A 20,976-nucleotide genomic window follows, 5' to 3' on the forward strand; every position below is an offset into this window, starting at 1 on the left:
GTATCTTTGTACCTGTCACTTGTGGAGTGTAGACAGCCACCTTCTGGTTACACTAGGAGACAGTGACACCACATAAAATGCAGCCCATCAATTCACTAGGAGCCACTGAAGCTTCAGTGATCCCATGGCTTACTTGTGAATTGATATAAAAATAAATACATACAATGTTGTAGGTTCAGGTATAATTTAAAAATGAAATCATAGTAGATTCACCTACTGTACAATCTGGATGACAGCCAACAAAATAGTATGAAAGGTTGTTGTAATAATTTGAAATGTTGGAAAATATTGTCATTAAACTGCTTCTATTTGAATAGAAGCTCAATCCCAGAAATAATTTCACGAAAGTCTTTATTTTAGGATAGTCTGAGACTAATAATATATATAATTCAGCTTTTAATGCCCCACTATGTCTCTCAGCAAGAGCATTCTGAGGTTCCACCTGTACGACCACGGCATACCTTGCAATAAGCTCAATGGTCACAGAACAATTCTGATTGGTTGACTACCAAAGGGGTGTGGCCTGTCAGGCATGGTTCTGGGAAAAGGTGGTAAAACTATTGTATGATTATTCCTACAGGAAGTTAATGTAAGTATTCAGAGTGGATCTAAACCTAGCAAATACTGCTATTTTAGACTTCATAGAAGACGTGTTCATACATATAGCAGTGCTGAATGCATATTTTATACTAACTCGCATCAATTCTATAATCTTGGCTACTCACTGATGGCAGTCATACAATTGTCTCTCAGAGTGGGTGGCACAGTGCTGTGTATACTGAAATTAGAAATTGTGATTAAATAACTAAAAAGGATAAAAAAATATGCTGTGCCATTTGCTGCTAGTATAGTAGTTTATTTTTATTTATTTTTTTATTAAAGTCAGACTAAGTACAGCGGTTCTGTCATTCAATGAAAAGAATTAAAGCACGCTACAAGAATCTATTCTGTAATACATTTTGTGATATACTCTTAGATTTTTTTTTGTAGTCCAACAATACACTTATTCTGCTGTAACTCATTGACATAGAAGTATTTTGCATGCACCTAATACACGTTTATTACTATAATACAATTGGGCTAAATTGACAGCACATAGATTTCTATATATTAAGTTACATACAGTAGATGTGCTATCATTTTGTTGCTGCATGTGGAACATAGTATATTGCATTTTACAATCAGTAACCCATGTTATTGAACATAGAAGGAAGTACAACACAGGTTAAATGTATAAGAGATAATGCACATTTATAGTAATTATGCTGTAAAGCATCCGCTTTGGACATAGGAGAAAAATAACGTGTCATAATATATTGTCATATGAAGTACTGGTGCTAATAGTCACATAAACACCACTAATGTGAAATATAATGGGGTGTAATTTATTGGTTAGTTTTAGTATTATGTACAGAACACGGTCAATAAGATTGAGTCAGCCTGTATTACATCATGGTAGTAAGATTTAAAGTAACAGGGTTTAGGAACTAATGGTGACATTTTGGAACTTCTAATCCTTTAACGAGCTGACCTGACCAGACAGGCAACAGCAATCTTTTTAAGGGTTGTGGCCATATTTTAACTTAGTTCAATAAAGAAAAATGAGTATGATTACTTCACAATTTACACAGATAGCCACATGACCAGATCACAGTAAGGGTAATTAAAGCTCTAGCTTCCCTGCAGCCTAGTGTACTATGTATAGTGCTATCACCACTGTTAACCTCCTGCTAGATAGGGAGGTAGAGCTTTTCTCACTCTGATAAACAGGTCTTAGTCCTGTGGAAATCAGGGCATAAAGGATGCTTACTTTAACCTGTCGACCACTGCAACAATTGAGCTACCATGTGACAAGATTCTCCATGTCCAGACAGCTGTTTTGGGGAAAGATCACAAAAGCAAATGAGACAGAATTGCAGAGTCGGCCATCTGTCCCTTCTTATTTCATTATCTTACTACATTAGCTTTACGTTTTCCTAGGTTCTCATCACAGCTTTGTAATATAATGTCCTTTTACGTTGTCTTTGATACTGTTGAGTGTGGAGTAGAGGGTACGTTGGGGCACACACCCCTGCCTGTATAATTTTTTTAATATGTTTCCTTTATGTTTGGAAAAGTGGAGAAATCACAAGTGGCCCTCGGGACTGGTGGCAAGAAAATCCATGCCTGAGCCAGGAGGATTATGGGTAACACTGGCAGAGATATGTCTCAAACTACTGATATCTAAGGACCCACATAGTTCTCTGAGGAAGGAGACGCTAAGGGAGTAAACTCTTGGATTCCCACTCTAGAATCCAAGACTTCTTCCGTGCTGCACCCCTTCACTGGAACGACCTCCCTCGCTCCATTCGTCTCTCACCCAATCTGTGCTCCTTCAAGCGGGCACTTAAAACTCACCTGTTCCTTAAGGCCTACCAACCATCCACTTAACCACTCACCCTTCTGTTTCTCCCCTGGCTCCTTTCCTCTCTCCCCGTTGCTTCACTGGCTCCCTTTTGTGCCTGACTTTGTTTACCCTCCCTTAGGATGTAAGCTCGAATGAGCAGGGCCCTCTTCCCTCCTGTCTCCATACCTGTTCTTCTGCTCCGTCTCTACTGTATCTGCCTGCTTGGAGTTTCTGAAGTACTGGTACTTTGTGTTTATTGTCCTGTACTGTTTTACCCTGTATAGTCTACTGTTTGTACCATGTTCGGCGCTGCGGAAACCTTGTGGCGCCTAACAAATAAACGATAATAATAATAATAACTCAATTCATTCCATTCTCCTTTAAATCCTGTCCTGTGCTCAGTCCCAGAACATCCTCAATGTCCATAATGGCATTTTACTACTCTGCAGTATAAGGGATTTCCATGATCAAGTCTTCAGCTATTCATCTCACTCTATTGACTAAGACCTTAAATGCAGCCTATGTCGTTTACTGTTTATCAATAACACGCCATTAGTGTCTAGAGCAGAGTCTGTGTTTCAGTGATGTACATACCTGTATCTTTAGTTATTTATTTTTTGTAGCTTTTGTGTTGCAGGGCCACAACATTTTCGCCAACTTGTCCTCCCAGCAGTACAGCGACCTCATGCAGCTCCTCAAGCAGTCCATACTTGCCACGGACATCACGCTTCATTTTGAGTACGTATACACATTTTTTCCCTGAGATCTCAATGAATGTATCAATGTAACAATACATATTTACTCTATAGAGATTATAGGTTCGTTCACACATAAGCGCTTAGAAAATGGGCAAAAAAGAGCATGAAAACTGATGCCCGCTTTAGGGGCGTTTTAGTGATGTGTTTTTAACACGTTTTCTACGTGTTTCTGCGTTAGGAATTTACCAGTACAATTCATTGTATTTGTAGCGTAGGTTAACTCATGAGAAATAGGTCATGCACCATTTGACTCTTAGTTGAACTTTTCATGCGATTTACATGTAAAAAGTTCAACAAAAACAAGCAGTTATGAACTATGCATTATTGTCATTTGAGAAAAATGTTTTCAATTGATTTTGCTTATATACACTCTGAAAAAATATCTGCAGATTGAAATAAATTAAACAATACAATAGTCTCCTTTTGGACTTTCCCTGGTATGAGCAATTCAAGTAATAAATGCAGCTGCCACAAGATGGTGCTGCTGAGCAGTTTCATAGGCATTCGCTATATTTACAGCTAATGGAAATCTACTGTTACTATAGTTTTAAATATTGCAAAACAAATCACATCCATTAAATCTAGTGGGCCTCATTCATCAAGGGACGTAATGGTAGTTGTTTTAAAAACGCACGTACTTCGGGCATACACACGTCCGCATTCAACAAGGAGTGGATGTAAAGATACGTCTGCTCAGCTCTAACAGACAAGACACTGCAGGATACATCCAATACATACCTGGAATATAAATCACCAAAAGAATGCACAGAAACAAAATCTATGCAATTAATGTCACCAGTTCATAATATAGTCATTAATGAAAAAACATTGAAAAAAATCCCCCAGCACACTGCTATAAACAGCAAAGGAGCTGCCATTTCTACTTGTACATACAAATGCAGAAGTCCCAGTTGCACACACTTGCAAATATATGGTAAGCCACCCGCCACTCCACAGCGCTTCTGCTAATAGGATGGTCCTAACTCTAAGCAGTGAGAGTCCCTATATTGGGCCACACATATGTGTGTTTTTAAATTGAGAGCTAACTTACCAAGAGGTACCCCATTTGGAGGCTTTTGGGGTATAACAACGTATTAATTAAGAGTATCTGCAGAAAGCTCCAGGCCAATTTCGCTGGGAAGCAGACATCAGTCTGACCCTCACCCCGCAACAATGGGAGAACATTTACACAACTTCACACCGCATGTCAAAATGAAAAAAAATCATACTGAAATGCAGGTCAAGCTCTTCATTCGGCTCTATCTCACTCCAGACCGGCTACACAAGATATGGCCAAGCCAATTAAAATTCTGCTGGCGTCAGTGCTGACGTTTTCCATGTCTTTTGGGCATGATCGGTGATACAGCCGCTGTGGAGGGAGAGGTCTTTGCCCTGATATCCACTGTCTTAGAAACTACTATTACCCTAGACCCAGCCTTAGCTCTTCTTCATATATACCCGACTTTCACCCCCAAGCATGACCGCTACCTCTTAGTACATATACTGATAGCTGCTAGAGCAGCGATAGCCCAAAACTGGAAGTCCCCCACTCCTCTTCCCCCCCAGCATCACCCGAGTTGTCTCAAAAATTCAGTACAGCTTTGAGATGGAGACAATAGACATGCCCTACTCCTCATCTGCATCAACACCCATTATGAAATGGTTTAGATGGCATGAATATGTCATGGACGGCCCGGGAAAACCTAGAGATGCCCCTGAATCCTCACCATCTCCCTCACCATCGGCCCTCATAGAAGATCCCCAACCCAACAAATATGCTTCACCTTTCCCCCCTCCTCCCTGCGTGGGGTATCCTATATGTTTTCCCGCGATTGACCCCGTTTTTTTTTTGTTTGGGTTTTTTTTTTTACTGTTCCCTCTTTTTTTAATCTGTACCCCATATGCCTTGAAAATTTCAATAAAAACTATTGACGGGAAAAAAAGAACTATTTGCAGTACAACATACAGAATACGGTTGGGAAAATATGGGATTTTGTAGTGTAGGATGTTATAAGTCTTTAAGAAAATAAATCTTGCAACATTGTGCTTGCCTATGACCATTTTAAAAACTATTTGCCTTATGTATGTGCTATTATTACAGTAAGTTATAATTTACACCTTGCATAATAGCTCTTTTCCATTAACATTGGCAAGTCCACTAGATATGTTTATATATTTGCTACAGTACAATAACCAGGAACAACATATTTAGGCTTATTTGATAACACTGGGGACTGTGCTATATCTTATAGAAACCAATAAGACTTTTAGTCTACGACAGGAGTTCTTACATTTTTTCAAGCAGGATCTAAATGGTGTCACTCACTCAGCTAATCAGTAATGTAATAAAATATATGTAATATGGTATGAAAATAGAGGGATTCAGCCTAAATGACTTAGAACCTATATTTTAGGGCCTGGCCCAAAGAAAAGACAATACAAGTGTGTGTCTGATTGGCTGTTACAGGTTCCAACTAGAAATGTATGAATCCCTTATAATGTGCTTGGCTGAGATTTGCCCAAATCTGGCAAATCACATTTTTCTGTTTCTCAGTGTTTGGAGGTATGTGTATTAGTACAGCTAATGGCGCTAATGCCCTAATCACAGGTGTAGAAACAATTGGTTTTAAAGGTCTATTACACAGAAGTGTAGCTTAGCCTGGACCAATGATAGCCACAGGTCACTAGCCATAGAGAGCGTCCACGGATGCTTTCCAGGATTTCCAGGAAGAATGAGAGTCTGAGAGATTGTAACGTCCTGTTATATTGTAACATGTCACCTTCCAGTCACTGTGATTGCCTAATTCTCTGGTGGGCATTATTTATACATTTTTTAGGAATTGTCTGAATCGATTTGCCTATCTCTAGTTACGACACATTAGTGCTACATGTATAGGCCCTGTAGATATGTGACACAGAGGTGCACAGACGTAAAGTGTTTTTTGAGCACTGTTCCCAATTTAAATGAATAAACATATCAAATCTAAACTTGAAGGTAGCTTATCTAGATTGGTAACATCAGGGGTACTCGCAAGTCTCATCAAAGGTGTATTGTGTAGAATCCAATGTTACTCATTACTGTGGAACATAGGGAACAGTCATAGTGTAGTACAAGTAAACTATATTCCCAATGATATGTCATAAAATCATTATGCGAGTGAGGGGACATCAACACTTTATCAGGGTCTATTACAGATGTAAGTTTTGTGTGTTTGACTGTTCTTACTACATTACGCCCAGAAGGGGCAAAATGTGTCCAGAGAGGGGAATTCGTTACCAAAACTGTGAAATGCCAAGTAGTCGTCTCTCTCCCAAGTGCTGGAGAATGCCTTAGAGTGAGTCCAGATGATAGATTATTAGGAGAGTCTGGGACGGACCTAGTGGTCATGGTACCAGTTACAAAGTTAGAGGTACATGGATGGAGACTAGTAGGTCTAGAGGAAGAATATGCAGATTGGTAGAGAACTGACTGGAGGGTAGAAAACAAAGGGAATTTATTCAGCTTTAGCTAAGTTATTTATCTACAAATAGCTCATGTCTATAGGGACACCTAACGTTTCATAACACGATCACTGTTCAGCTAGAACTACATTAGTGATTTCAGTCACACAATTGTGATTAATTGCATCATATTAACTGCACAATCTGTAACCAATGGGACTAGCTAAATATGTGACTTTAGATTGTGTAGCTGTTCACACAGGGATCTGTTGATTACAGGTCATATCATGTGGGCTCACACAGCTCATCTGCACCCGTCACTGAATACACATAGGACCTCATTTACAAAGTGTCCTGGATACGCTCAGTAAACGCCTTGGTTTTTGCACTAGATGTCAAGAGATTCACTGTGCAATCATCGCATGAAAGTCCACCCTCTTATCACCATAGAACTACACATTTCATTATATAAATCTGTGACATGGAACCACTTTCTGTGCAGTCTGTGTATGTTGATCTACCAGCTCATGTATTAGGCCTAACGTACCAAATCAGGAATGTTGTGGTGTCATCAGTTGAATTGAGTATATGAATCCTTAGGCCCTTACACCCCACCAACCCGAAATGTAATGCATGGTCTCCTACCACTACTTTCTCCAGCAATTGGAGCCACATATTGCAGAGAAATACACTTACATTACAAACCAGATATTGCAGGGATACCCTCACCTGTCAGACACCTTGTGCACAGAGAATGCCCATCTGTCAGTCACATGTTGCACAGAGACACCACCTACTGTCAGTCACATGTTGCACAGAGACACCACCTACTGTCAGTCGCCTTGATGCACACCACATGTTGCACAGAGATCATCATCATCATTTATTTATATAGCGCCACTGATTCCGCAGCGCTGTACAGAGAACTCATTCACATCTGTCCCTGCCCCACTGGAGCTCACAGTCTAAATTCCCTAATATAGACACTCACAGACAGAGAGGGAGACAGACAGACAGGTAGAGACTAGGGTCAATTTTGATAGTAGCCAATTAACCTACCAGTATGTTTTTGGAGTGTGGGAGGAAACCGGAGCACCCGGAGGAAACCCACGCAAACACAGAAAGAACATACAAACTCCACACAGATAAGACCATGGTCGGGAATTGAACTCATGACCCCAGTACTGTGAGGCAGAAGTGCTACCACTACGCCACCTATTTCCAAGCCACCTTGATGCACACCACATGTTGCACAGAGACCCCACCTACTTCCAGCCACCTTGATGCACACCACATGTTGCACAGAGACCCCACCTACTTCCAGCCACCTTGATGCACACCACATGTTGCACAGAGACCCCACCTACTTCCAGCCACCTTGATGCACACCACATGTTGCACAGAGACCCCACCTACTTCCAGCCGCCTTGATGTACACCACATGTTGCACAGAGACCCCACCTACTTCCAGCCACCTTGATGCACACCACATGTTGCACAGAGACCCCACCTACTTCCAGCCGCCTTGATGTACACCACATGTTGCACAGAGACCCCACCTACTTCCAGCCACCTTGATGCACACCACATGTTGCACAGAGACCACACCTACTTCCAGCCACCTTGATGCACACCACATGTTGTACAGAGACCCCACCTACTTCCAGCCACCTTGATTCACACCACATGTTGCACAGAGACCCCACCTACTTCCACCCACCTTGATGCACACCACATGTTGCACAGAGACCACACCTAGTTCCAGCCACCTTGATTCACACCACATGTTGCACAGAGACCCCACCTACTTCCAGCCACCTTGATTCACACCACATGTTGCACAGAGACCCCACCTACTTCCACCCACCTTGATGCACACCACATGTTGCACAGAGACCCCACCTACTTCCAGCCACCTTGATGTACACCACATGTTGCACAGAGACTCCATCTACTTCCAGCCGCCTTGATGCACACCACATTTTGCACAGAGACCATACCTAGAGGCTAAGCCCTCCTTGCCTTAAATACTGAAACTAGCCAATCAGGCCTTTGCCCTGTAAACATTCTCAGGCACTGTTTGATTAATTACTTCACTGCTTAATTAGCCCACAGACTGTGGCTGCTCTGTGTTGCCAAGGCGCGATAGCTGTTATTTCAGCATCCGGCCGTTGCCCTGACCGAATACAGGGAGTGACATCTCGGTCGTGATGGAGACGGCCAGGACGCTAGGAAGAGACAAAAGTGAGTCGCGGCGGTGGCCGAGGCGGCTCCTAACACTGTCTCCTGCAGTCACAGAGAGCACACACAGCCTGTCTCCTCCAGTCACTGATCACACACATACAGCCTGCCTCCTCCAATCACTGAGCCCACACACAGCCTGTCTCCTCCAGTCACTGATCACACACATACAGCCTGCCTCCTCCAATCACTGAGCCCACACACAGCCTGTCTCCTCCAGTCACTGAGCACACACACAGCCTCTCTCCTCCAGTCACTGAGCACACACAGCCTGTCTCCTCCAGTCACTGATCACACACATACAGCCTGCCTCCTCCAATCACTGAGCCCACACACAGCCTCTCTCCTCCAGTCACTGATCACACACATACAGCCTGCCTCCTCCAATCACTGAGCCCACACACAGCCTGTCTCCTCCAGTCACTGAGCACACACACAGCCTCTCTCCTCCAGTCACTGAGCACACACAGCCTGTCTCCTCCAGTCACTGATCACACACATACAGCCTGCCTCCTCCAATCACTGAGCCCACACACAGCCTCTCTCCTCCAGTCACTGATCACACACATACATACAGCCTGCCTCCTCCAATCACTGAGCCCACACTCAGCCTGTCTCCTACAGTCACTGATCACACACACGGCCTGTCTCCTCCAGTCACTGATCACACACACGGCCTGTCTCCTGCAGTCACTGAGCCCACACACGGCCTGTCTCCTCCAGTCACTGATCACACACACGGCCTGTCTCCTGCAGTCACTGATCACACACACGGCCTGTCTCCTCCAGTCACTGATCACACACACGGCCTGTCTCCTCCAGTCACTGATCACACACACGGCCTGTCTCCTCCAGTCACTGATCACACACACGGCCTGTCTCCTCCAGTCACTGATCACACACACGGCCTGTCTCCTCCAGTCACTGATCACACACACGGCCTGTCTCCTCCAGTCACTGATCACACACACGGCCTGTCTCCTCCAGTCACTGATCACACACACGGCCTGTCTCCTCCAGTCACTGATCACACACACGGCCTGTCTCCTCCAGTCACTGATCACACACACGGCCTGTCTCCTCCAGTCACTGATCACACACACGGCCTGCCTCCTCCAGTCACTGAGCCCACACACGGCCTGTCTCCTGCAGTCACTGAGTGACACACACGGCCTGTCTCCTGCAGTCACTGAGTGACACACACGGCCTGTCTCCTGCAGTCACTGAGTGACACACACAGCCTGTCTCCTGCAGTCACTGAGTGACACACAGCCTGTCTCCTGCAGTCACTGAGTGACACACAGCCTGTCTCCTGCAGTCACTGAGTGACACACAGCCTGTCTCCTGCAGTCACTGAGTGACACACAGCCTGTCTCCTGCAGTCACTGAGCACACACACAGCCTGTCTCCTCCAGTCACTGAACACACACACAGCCTGTCTCCTGCAGTCACTGAGCACACACACAGCCTGTCTCCTGCAGTCACTGAGCACACACACAGCCTGTCTCCTGCAGTCACTGAGCACACACACAGCCTGTCTCCTGCAGTCACTGAGCACACACACAGCCTGTCTCCTGCAGTCACTGAGCACACACACAGCCTGTCTCCTGCAGTCACTGAGCACACACACAGCCTGTCTCCTGCAGTCACTGAGCACACACACAGCCTGTCTCCTGCAGTCACTGACCACACACACACAGCCTGTCTCCTGCAGTCACTGACCACACACACACAGCCTGTCTCCTGCAGTCACTGAGCACACACACACAGCCTGTCTCCTGCAGTCACTGAGCACACACACACAGCCTGTCTCCTGCAGTCACTGAGCACACACACACAGCCTGTCTCCTGCAGTCACTGAGCACACACACACAGCCTGTCTCCTGCAGTCACTGAGCACACACACACAGCCTGTATCCTGCAGTCACTGAGCCCACACACACAGCCTCTATCCTGCAGTCACTGAGCCCACACACACAGCCTGTCTCCTGCAGTCACTGAGCACACACACAGCCTCTATCCTGCAGTCTCTGAGCACACACACACAGCCTGTCTCCTGCAGTCACTGAGCACACACACACAGCCTGTCTCCTGCAGTCACTGAGCACACACACACAGCCTGTCTCCTGCAGTCACTGAGCACACACACACAGCCTGTCTCCTGCAGTCACTGAGCACACACACACAGCCTGTATCCTGCAGTCACTGAGCCCACACACACAGCCTGTATCCTGCAGTCACTGAGCCCACACACACAGCCTGTCTCCTGCAGTCACTGAGCACACACACAGTCTGTCTCCTGCAGTCTCTGAGCACACACACATAGTCTGTCTCCTGCAGTCTCTGAGCACACACACACAGTCTGTCTTCTGCAGTCACTGAGCACACACACACAGCCTGTCTCCTGCAGTCTCTGAGCACACACACACAGTCTGTCTTCTGCAGTCACTGAGCACACACACAGCCTGTATCCTGCAGTCACTGAGCACACACACAGCCTGTCTCCTGCAGTCACTGAGCACACACACAGCCTGTCTCCTGCAGTCACTGAGCACACACACAGCCTGTCTCCTGCAGTCACTGAGCACATACCGACTGTCTCCTGCAGTCACTGAGCACACACACACAGCCTGTCTTCTGCAGTCACTGAGCACACACACAGCCTGTCTCCTGCAGTCACTGAGCACACACACAGCCTGTCTTCTGCAGTCACTGAGCACACACACAGCCTGTCTCCTGCAGTCACTGAGCACACACACAGCCTGTCTCCTGCAGTCACTGAGCACACACACAGCCTGTCTCCTGCAGTCACTGAGCACATACCGACTGTCTCCTGCAGTCACTGAGCACACACACACAGTCTGTCTTCTGCAGTCACTGAGCACACACACAGCCTGTATCCTGCAGTCACTGAGCACACACACAGCCTGTCTCCTGCAGTCACTGAGCACACACACAGCCTGTCTCCTGCAGTCACTGAGCACACACACAGCCTGTCTTCTGCAGTCACTGAGCACACACACAGCCTGTCTCCTGCAGTCACTGAGCACACACACACAGCCTGTCTCCTGCAGTCACTGAGCACACACACAGCCTGTCTTCTGCAGTCACTGAGCACACACACAGCCTGTATCCTGCAGTCACTGAGCACACACACAGCCTGTCTCCTGCAGTCACTGAGCACACACACAGCCTGTCTCCTGCAGTCACTGAGCACACACACAGCCTGTCTCCTGCAGTCACTGAGCACATACCGACTGTCTCCACCAAAGTGCATGCACAGCTCACTTTCTATCATTGCAAAAAGTCACAAAATTGGGCAGCACCCAGGTTTGCCAGTTATGTTTAGACTATAAAAGTGATCCAACCTCAGAGGTTCAGTGAAATTGTCAGCAATGAGAAAGACTAGAAGTGCCTTTCCCTACTTTACTTGACTCTGCATATCAATGACGCTGATGAAAATCACTAGTTAAATGTGAAATATCCATGCTTCCTTCAGCTTACCATTTATCCCCCTCCGAGGCTCTTAATGTCCTCGTCATGCCATGAATCTGAATGAGAGAAATTAATTTTGTTTTGTGCTTATGACTTTGAATCCTATTAACGGCATTTGTAATATGCATTTGTGTCACATTCCCGTTCGCCCCAACCACGCTGCACAAGCCTCTTTTATTTTATGCCAACAATCTTTGTATTAGCCAGAGTAATGAAGAAAAAAACCCTAAATTCAGCCTGAAAATTGCAGCGATTTGCTATGTGCTGAGACAGCCTGTTTGTCGTTTGAGTGGTTTTTATATTACACACATGGATTATGCCAGTGTCAAAACATCATTCAGTTGGCACAAGATTATTCATTTTCGTAAAGTATTCCCATATACATATATTTTGTTATGGTTGTTTAGGTGTACGTATTATTTGTTCCAGAAGAGAAACACAAATGTGCTGTGGTTCTACTATCCTAAAAAATAGATTACACTCAGATATTCGGGGCTGCTGTTTTATTTGGTTTTTTTAGTTTTGTTTTTAAGTCAAGATTCATGAGCATGCAATGGATTTTGATTTTTTTAAACACATTAAACCCTGGAGGGTTTTTGCTCCTTTGTAATAGTGTCAGTTTCACCTGGAATTACTTTTCTCTGAGTTTTTAGGTACCAGCGAGGCTTTATTTAAGTGAAATATTGGAAAAAGTATTTGTTTTTATTTATTTTCTAGTCAAAAGTAAGGCGAAAATTCCACCTATTGCAACTTTTACACAGTTAGTGCAACTTCTTAATTTACTGTAAAAAAATGGAGTCCGCTATATTTCCCAAGTATAATGATACCAAGGGGTATAGTTACTGTACTGTGGGTTTGAAAAAGTGGAGATGTTGCCTATAGCAACCAATCAGATTCTAGTTACCATTTATTTAGTACATTCAACAAAATGACAGCTAGAATCTAAATGGTTGCTATAGGCAACATCTTCACTTTTTCAAACCCGCAGTTTAGTAAATATACTCCCAAATGTTTGTACTTTACTGTAAGTTTGTAGCAATGATTGAAGTCTGAATGGAAGGTATTCATTTTATATAATTATTTATTTTATCCATGTGGGTGATTTGTTTCTTTACACTTACATTTCCCCAGGACAAATGCACTCACTGTAAACTGAATCTATGTGAATCTTTTACCTGGGGTAGATTTGTCAAACCTTCTTAAAAAGTGGAGCTGTTGCCGTAGCAACCAATTCAAATGTTAGCTGGAATCTGGTTGGTTCATATGGGCATCACCTCCACTTAATAAAAGTAGAAAATTATATTTAATATTTAATATAGCTGCACTGGTGTTGGTTATAGAACAGTTTAGATAATCAAATAAGTTGCTATAAATCCATTTAAAAATATTTTAAAATAGGTGTGGTTTGGGCAAACCTGTGGCATGGCCTAATTAGTTCCGATTCTCCAATAGGGAACGTTGACAGATATGTTGTATTTAGCAGTCAAATTGCACTACTTCATCATCATCATCATCATCATTTATTTATAAAGCGCAACTAATTCCGCAGCGCTGTACAGAGAAACTCAATCACATCAGTCCCTGCTCCATTGGAGCTTACAGTCTAAATTCCCTAACATACACACACACACACACAGAGACTAGGGTCAATTTTGATAGCAGCCAATTAACCTACTAGTATGTTTTTGGAGTGTGGGAGGAAACCGGAGCACCCGGAGGAAACCCACGCAAACATGGGGAGAACATACAAACTCCACACAGATAAGGCCATGGTCGGGAATTTCATCTAACCCTTTGTTTACAGCGCCATCCCCTTGCAGTTGTTTGACCTGTCTGCTACACATATAAACATACATCATAACCTTATATTCATACCTGCCTACATTGTATACCTCATCTCTGTAAGATCCCAGACGGGAGGTGCTGGGGGGCAATTTCATAATCACGGTCCCCGCTGCGCATTGCAGCGATGTGCGTCATCACACAGCAGGGGGCGGGCTATGATGCGATTAGCAGTAAATTGTGTCATCACGACCCCAGACCGCCCACTTTGCAAGAAGACTGGGCAGGACCCAGAAGAACTCCCTGAAATACGGAGTCTCCTCTACATTCTGGGAGAGTAGGCTGGTATCATCATTATCATCATCATCATCTATTTATATAATTTATAGTATGCTTATGTTTAAAACTGACATGTACTTGTGTATCGTTTTATGTGATTATTTTCAACATATACGCCTGCCTTAATTCCTTTGACATAAAGGTGGGTTATCCCCATTCGCTGCTTGTAATTATCCTGTCCGTGAAAGTGAAATATTTTTTTTCAGTCGTCAGTCTGCAATGTATTTTGGTTTCATCTTTACATTAAAGCAGTATGCAATTTTTCTTATACCTGATCTCAAGTTTGTTTTTCCATCCAAGCCAATTTCTCCTAAAATAGCATGTTTATTTGACTTTATCTGCTTAAGATATCTGCTTAAATTCCTGTTCTCACTACCATTAATATTGCATGTCATGATGACTTAATTCGAGTCATTTGGTATCAATCATGAAAAGTTTAAATAGATTTGATGCATCCCAGGTGTCGCTGTGCAGTAAACAGATGAAGTATGCGAGGATACTTAATGTAAACCCTTTCTAAGGAATATGAATAGAATTTTGTGGATATAACCCCAGTCTGGCATGTAATGCTCATAGAATAAACATAGTTGAAGATATAAAATTGGAATGTATATGTAGAAAAAAATTCAAATTCTTTTATTGTATAAATGGCAATCATGTAATTCCTGGTTTTGTTTAGTTTTATTCAAAATAGAAATAATTTTAGTTAGACACTCAGCACTGTATGATATGTCCAGCAAACACCTCGGATGTAAACAAAGTATGCCATGGAACAACAATATCTACATTGTACTGATGGAAAAAATACCTGGAGAGATTTTGTTTACGTATAATTGCAGGAGACTTGTACAAAATTCCACAATGACAAATGTTTCAGGACTGCAGCACAGTGGCGTAGTGGTTAGCACGTCTGCCTCACAGCATTGGGGGTCATGAGTTCAATTCCCGACCATGACCTTATCTGTGTGGAGTTTGTATGTTCTCCCTGTGTCTGCGTGGGTTTCCTCCGGGTGCTCCGGTTTCCTCCCACACTCCAAAAACATACTGGTAGGTTAATTGGCTGCAATAAAAAATTAAAAAAAATTGACCCTAGTCTCTCCCTCTCTGTCTGTCTGTGTGTGTGAGTGTGTGTCTATAGTAGGGAATTTAGACTGTGAGCTCCAATGGGGCAGGGACTGATGTGAATGAGTTCTCTGTACAGCGCTGCGGAATTAGTGGCGCTATATAAATAAATGATGATGATGATGATGATGACTGCCCTGTTATAGACTATTCCGTTATTTATTGCATAGAGGTATATTAGGATTAGCAGGGCCAAGACATCTAAGGGCAGTGAGAAAATATGGCTGCCCAAGGGAAATTTTGAAGTAGTGTTCCCATAGTGATCATTTAGAGGCCTAGCAATGTTGGGGTGAAGCAAGGAGAGAAGCTATCACATCTTGCTATACGTGGGCTATGGGGGGACAAGTCCAAGCCAGATGCCAGGAATCTGCATCCAATTGGCCTCTTCTATGAAAAACAGAGAGAGTTTTTGGCAGCACGGTGGCTTAGTGGTTAGCACTCCTGCCTCACAGCACTGGGGTCATGAGTTCAAATCCCGACCATGACCTTATCTGTGTAGAGTTTGTATGTTCTCCCTGTGTTTGCGTGTGTTTCCTCCGGACGCTCCGGCTTTCTCCCACAATCCAAAAACATAGTAGTAGGTTAATTGGCTGCTATCAAATTGACTCTAGCCTGTCTTTGTGTGTGTTAAGAAATTTAGACTGTAAGCTCTATCGGAGCAGGGACTGATGTGAATGAGTTCTCTGTACAGCGCTGCAGAATTAGTGGAGCTATATAAATAAATGATGATGATGAAGGTACTGATAATAATTAGTTGGATAAGTGTGCTCAGCAGTTGGGGCCACAGTTTGGAATTCAATAGCAACATCCCAGTTACCATCATAACAGGGTTAAGACTGGGGTAGCATTGTGGCTCAGTGGTTAGCATTGCTGCCTTACAGGCCATAGGTTCTATTCTGACCAGCGCATGCGTTACCTCCCACGTTATGTGTATTTGTGTGGGAGAGACAGGTAGGGACCGTTTTGTTTTTCGTTTTGCCCAATGCAACAAACGGTTACCGGCCCTGTGATTGGCCGGCTTTGCCAGTGATACTTTCCACAAGGCTTTGCATATTGCATACCGACAAATTTCAGGTGGTAAAAGAGACTTCCCCTGACAGCTGGTCCACGTAGATATGCTTCATCGTTGTATCTGGAGTATAAGCCTCATGCCTCCGTAATGTCACTTGTTGCTAGTGAATTAATAGATTACATCCTCATAATTACTGTCCACACAACAGCTGCCTCCTTTGTGGTGATAACAGGTGGACTTTAATACTCTTTAAGTGAGGAAGGGTCTTTCCTGTGACCTATCTCAGAGTCTGGAGCATAAAGACTTTATAAGCAACAAAAAGAAACATATATTTCCTTCCTCATGTTCCAGAGTGTTGCGACGCCCTTACATCGCAGAGTATGAATATCTTCCAGCCAGCCTTCAGCTACATTATCGCTCAGCTTTTCTCTCTGCATTAATGAGACGGCAGTACACATTGTGATCAGGCACAATGCCCATTAGACAGATGGGCATGAACGCAGGCAGCCAGCAGCCCATTTATGTGTGAATGTTAAGGGCAAGATTCCCAGCTACAAGAATCCTAATGGCTCCCCATTGTGTTTACAAGCCTATGGTTCAGGAAAAATGCCATCAGTAAAATCCATTACCAGTCTTGTTAACTGTTTAAGGAGGAATATAAATTTCATAACTTCAAGGAAAATATTGGCACGCTTGTCATTATTACAAGGCACCGTGATACTGGTATACTAACATACAACTGATGATCCCAGATATACAAGAATCAGGAGTTGTGTGCCTGCTGAGGCGACCTTGATGGCTGTAAGTGCAATGGATCAAGTTTTCAAAGTTTGTCAACTCTAAAACACATTACAGAATCTTCCTCATCCTCTTTAGATACTGTGTTTGCATTATCAAGGCACATTTGTAGTAACTAATGCAGGTTATTCATGGGGAATGGGGTAGAGATGCACCTTTGCAGATACCCCATACCAGTATAAACTGAAACAAATGTTAAAGAGGACTTCAGTGCCAATTGTCAGACCGGTCACCAGGGTTCCTACTATCCCAGGGATTCCAGGCCCTCCATCTCCACCGCCTGCCCAGAAGCAAAATTGGTAACTATTCTGATGCTATACTGTGTACATGTTTTGTTTGGTTCACTTGTTTTTATCAATATTGATTGACTAGTGCACACACTGTAGGACAATGGAACATGTTAATAATGTTTTAGGTAATATTATTGTGCTACTTTTAAATCCATCTCTTATACTAAATTTAGCGTTATTAACCCTTTAAAATCCATACTATATTTTATTATTCTATATTCAGTTGGCTACATTTTATATTTCACTCACTGTTGGCTGCACTGTGAACCACCTTTTAATTCTATTACTTACTGTGCCCCAAGTCCACATTTTTCTGTGGAAGCTGACTGATACAGCACAGCTTTTGTTAAAGGAACATATTGAATAAATATGCCTTTACAAAAACATATGAAAAAAATGACATAGATCCCAAAAATTAAAAAGGGGGAAGGGCATTTAAAATGATTACATTCATACAATTACAGAAATCTAACTTTGTCTCTTTGGTCATCACTGAAGGTTATTGACCTGTTGCCTGTTTGAAAGTAGGAGGTGACTGCTGCATTACCATCTGCATTACTCAATGCCCCAAAATTAAATCTCGCACTTCCTGTTATCTACCCAATTCTGTCACCTGTAAGATTTGGTTCCAAAGCTGACACTACGGAATTCGTCAGTTACTCCCTGACCTCTCTCAAAATACACTCGCAACTTAAATGAATCAGAGTTACTGTAACCAAATAGTGATCTGCCTTAATTGTAGCAATTATAACAACCAAGCTCACCTGGCACATTTATTATTTAAGAAAACAAAGACAGCACATTATTAAATTGAGTTTAATGTGACAAAAAAGTCACAAGGATATATAAAAATGTGCAAACTTTTGTGTAACCAGGGAGACTGAAACATGGACAGAGCTTCAATAGCAGATTAACCCTCAACAAAACATTCTCTAGTGCCCACCAGCCCCACCTCACTGCGATGTCACTAAAAAGATCTGCATGTATGCTAATCAGTTTTTTGACTGCTTTTGTTTCAACACAAATACTATTTTATATAGGATATTTGTTCTCTGGGACATCATAGAAATGTAATAATTACATTCTTCAGAATATTAATACACCCATATACATATGAAAACAAGAACATACTATCAGGAGTCCTTGGGAAAATATATTATCCCTATAGCTTCCTCATAACAATAGTATTCGTGCTTGACACTGGTCATGTGACTGTTACACTAGTTACACCAATATGCACCAATATCTTCAAATATGAATTCTGAAAAGTATTGCTTTGATGTATGTTGATTCCTCTATACAACATGTTGCATTTCACAGCAATTATCCTGTGGTATCATGAAAAAAAACCTTCAATCTTATTACATTTGGACCATAAACCTAGGTGATGCTTTATCAGGAGGGGTGGTGGGACCCACCCCTCCTTCTGGTGAAGTCTGTTTAGATGAAACGTGTAGAGGTGGTTGTAGATCCATGTCTGCATACCAACTATCTTCTATGTGATGTCCGCTAATAGAGGAGTCAGTTGATTGTTGGATCAATGCTTGACTAATCTGTTCATCTGGTACGTGTAAATTCTGTTTTTTTAATAAAATCTTTTTACTTGGTTAATGCACTATGAAAGCGCCCCATCTGTTTGATATTTAGGAATATATATATATATATAATCAGAATGGAAAATGGAATGCTCAATAACTAACTGTCCCTTCAGTTGAAGTTCAGGCTGGTGTAGTGGTGCAGATAAAGGCTTGGTCAGGGATTGTTGCGTCCAAACACTACACCGACTTTTCTGTAATCTTCTTTTTCATAGGATTTTAACATTAGTTGTAGAGGTTGCAGCCCTAGTGTGGTGTTCAAGAGTCTTCCAGTGACTGAGACTAATAACTTCTGTGAGCCAGTAAGTATCTGGCTCACATGCAGGAAGGGACTAGACATCTTTCAGGTTGCGCAATTCTTTTTGAACCTTCTAAGCACAACAATCTCGTTAAAATAACATTGCAGTTGAAGCCGTTCTTGGGGCACAGGAACCCCGGTGCCAGTAGATCATTTTACTTCTCTGCATGGTGCCCCTGTTTGTAGTATATGTGTCCATGCTTTATCACTAGTTTACATAACACAGTATCTAAATTAGTGGTATTATTGTATGTAAACATTATTATTAAAAACACTTCCCTATTGGGGATAAAAAAACAAAAACCATACACTCGCAAAGACCTCACACAGCATTATGTCAGGAAAGGGAATATTTAATTGTGGAAAAATGTGGTTTTATTTTGTTTGTTCTTTAAATTATTACTATTTATTTATATAGTGGCAGTCACATTGCACAGTGCTGTACAGAGAATATGTGATCATTCACATCAGTCTCTGCCCCATTGCAGCTTAAAGTCTAAATTTCATATATAACACACACACAGATTAGGGTCCATTGATGATACCTTCTCTGAAATCATGATTCATCTCAAAGCAGGCTGGGGCCAACTACTACAGATATCGAACTCTCACTGACAAATCTTTTGATTCCTGTGAATGGTTGGAATGATACTCTCTACCAGTATAGCTGGGTACACACTACAGATAATTTTTCCCGAGGCGATATCATTAATGATTTTACCAACAACTGGAAGTCCTGATCAGCAGCTGCTTCATGTGTACACACGTTTTACAAGATTCACCTTCAGATCTGTGCTCTTTATCTGTCATAACCATCTGCTGAAAAGATTGTGACTCTGCACACTGCATTGAGATCTATGGACACTGCTGGTCGTGAGTGCATACACACTGCAGCATTAGCACAACATCGTTATAGAGATTTTTAGTCCATTTATAAAATCTAATTAATTGATACAATGATACATATGCGTTGGAGCGTCTACACTAATGAGATATCGGACTGAACGGTCGTTTATCGTGTGGCTGCCACGATAATCAGCTGAAATACCTGTGGTCTGTACCCAGACTATCCCACAGCACTTGGATCTGGAAACTCTTCTTTACAGTGGGAAGGGTCCATATACAATTCTTTGAATTTATTGTCTCTCACCAGTATATCATTTGCAGACATTGGTTTCTAAAGTCCAACCTGGTTCACGTCAGACAAATTTTTGTTTGTTTTGGGGGTCATTTTGGTTAAATTCTGTACTGTACAGCATTAATATATTTTTTAAAATATGCTTTACATTATTGAGAATATTGTGTAGAGGGGAGGTAATCGGTAGAATAGTATATGGAGGTTAATATGATGGCTAGGGAATTTGATCATCTTCCCTAAAGAGATGCATTTTTAGAGGAACTCAAAGGTTTGGAGGCTAC

General features: G+C 42.7%; 1 protein-coding gene across 2 annotated transcripts in view; it reads left to right on the top strand.

The window, feature by feature from the left end:
• Positions 1 to 20,976, top strand: part of PDE11A (phosphodiesterase 11A) — a 426,226-nt gene that overhangs the window by 363,757 nt on the left and 41,493 nt on the right. The window contains exon 15 of one of the 2 annotated variants that reach the window (XM_075180554.1): positions 3,024 to 3,124. In XM_075180554.1, coding sequence (XP_075036655.1) covers positions 3,024 to 3,124 — 101 coding nt within the window. Of the gene's footprint in view, positions 1 to 3,009; positions 3,125 to 20,976 lie in introns of both variants that reach the window. The other variant, XM_075180553.1, reaches the window with a different exon arrangement.

Source organism: Mixophyes fleayi, chromosome 7 (assembly GCF_038048845.1).
Source record: "Mixophyes fleayi isolate aMixFle1 chromosome 7, aMixFle1.hap1, whole genome shotgun sequence".
NCBI lineage: Eukaryota > Metazoa > Chordata > Amphibia > Anura > Limnodynastidae > Mixophyes > Mixophyes fleayi.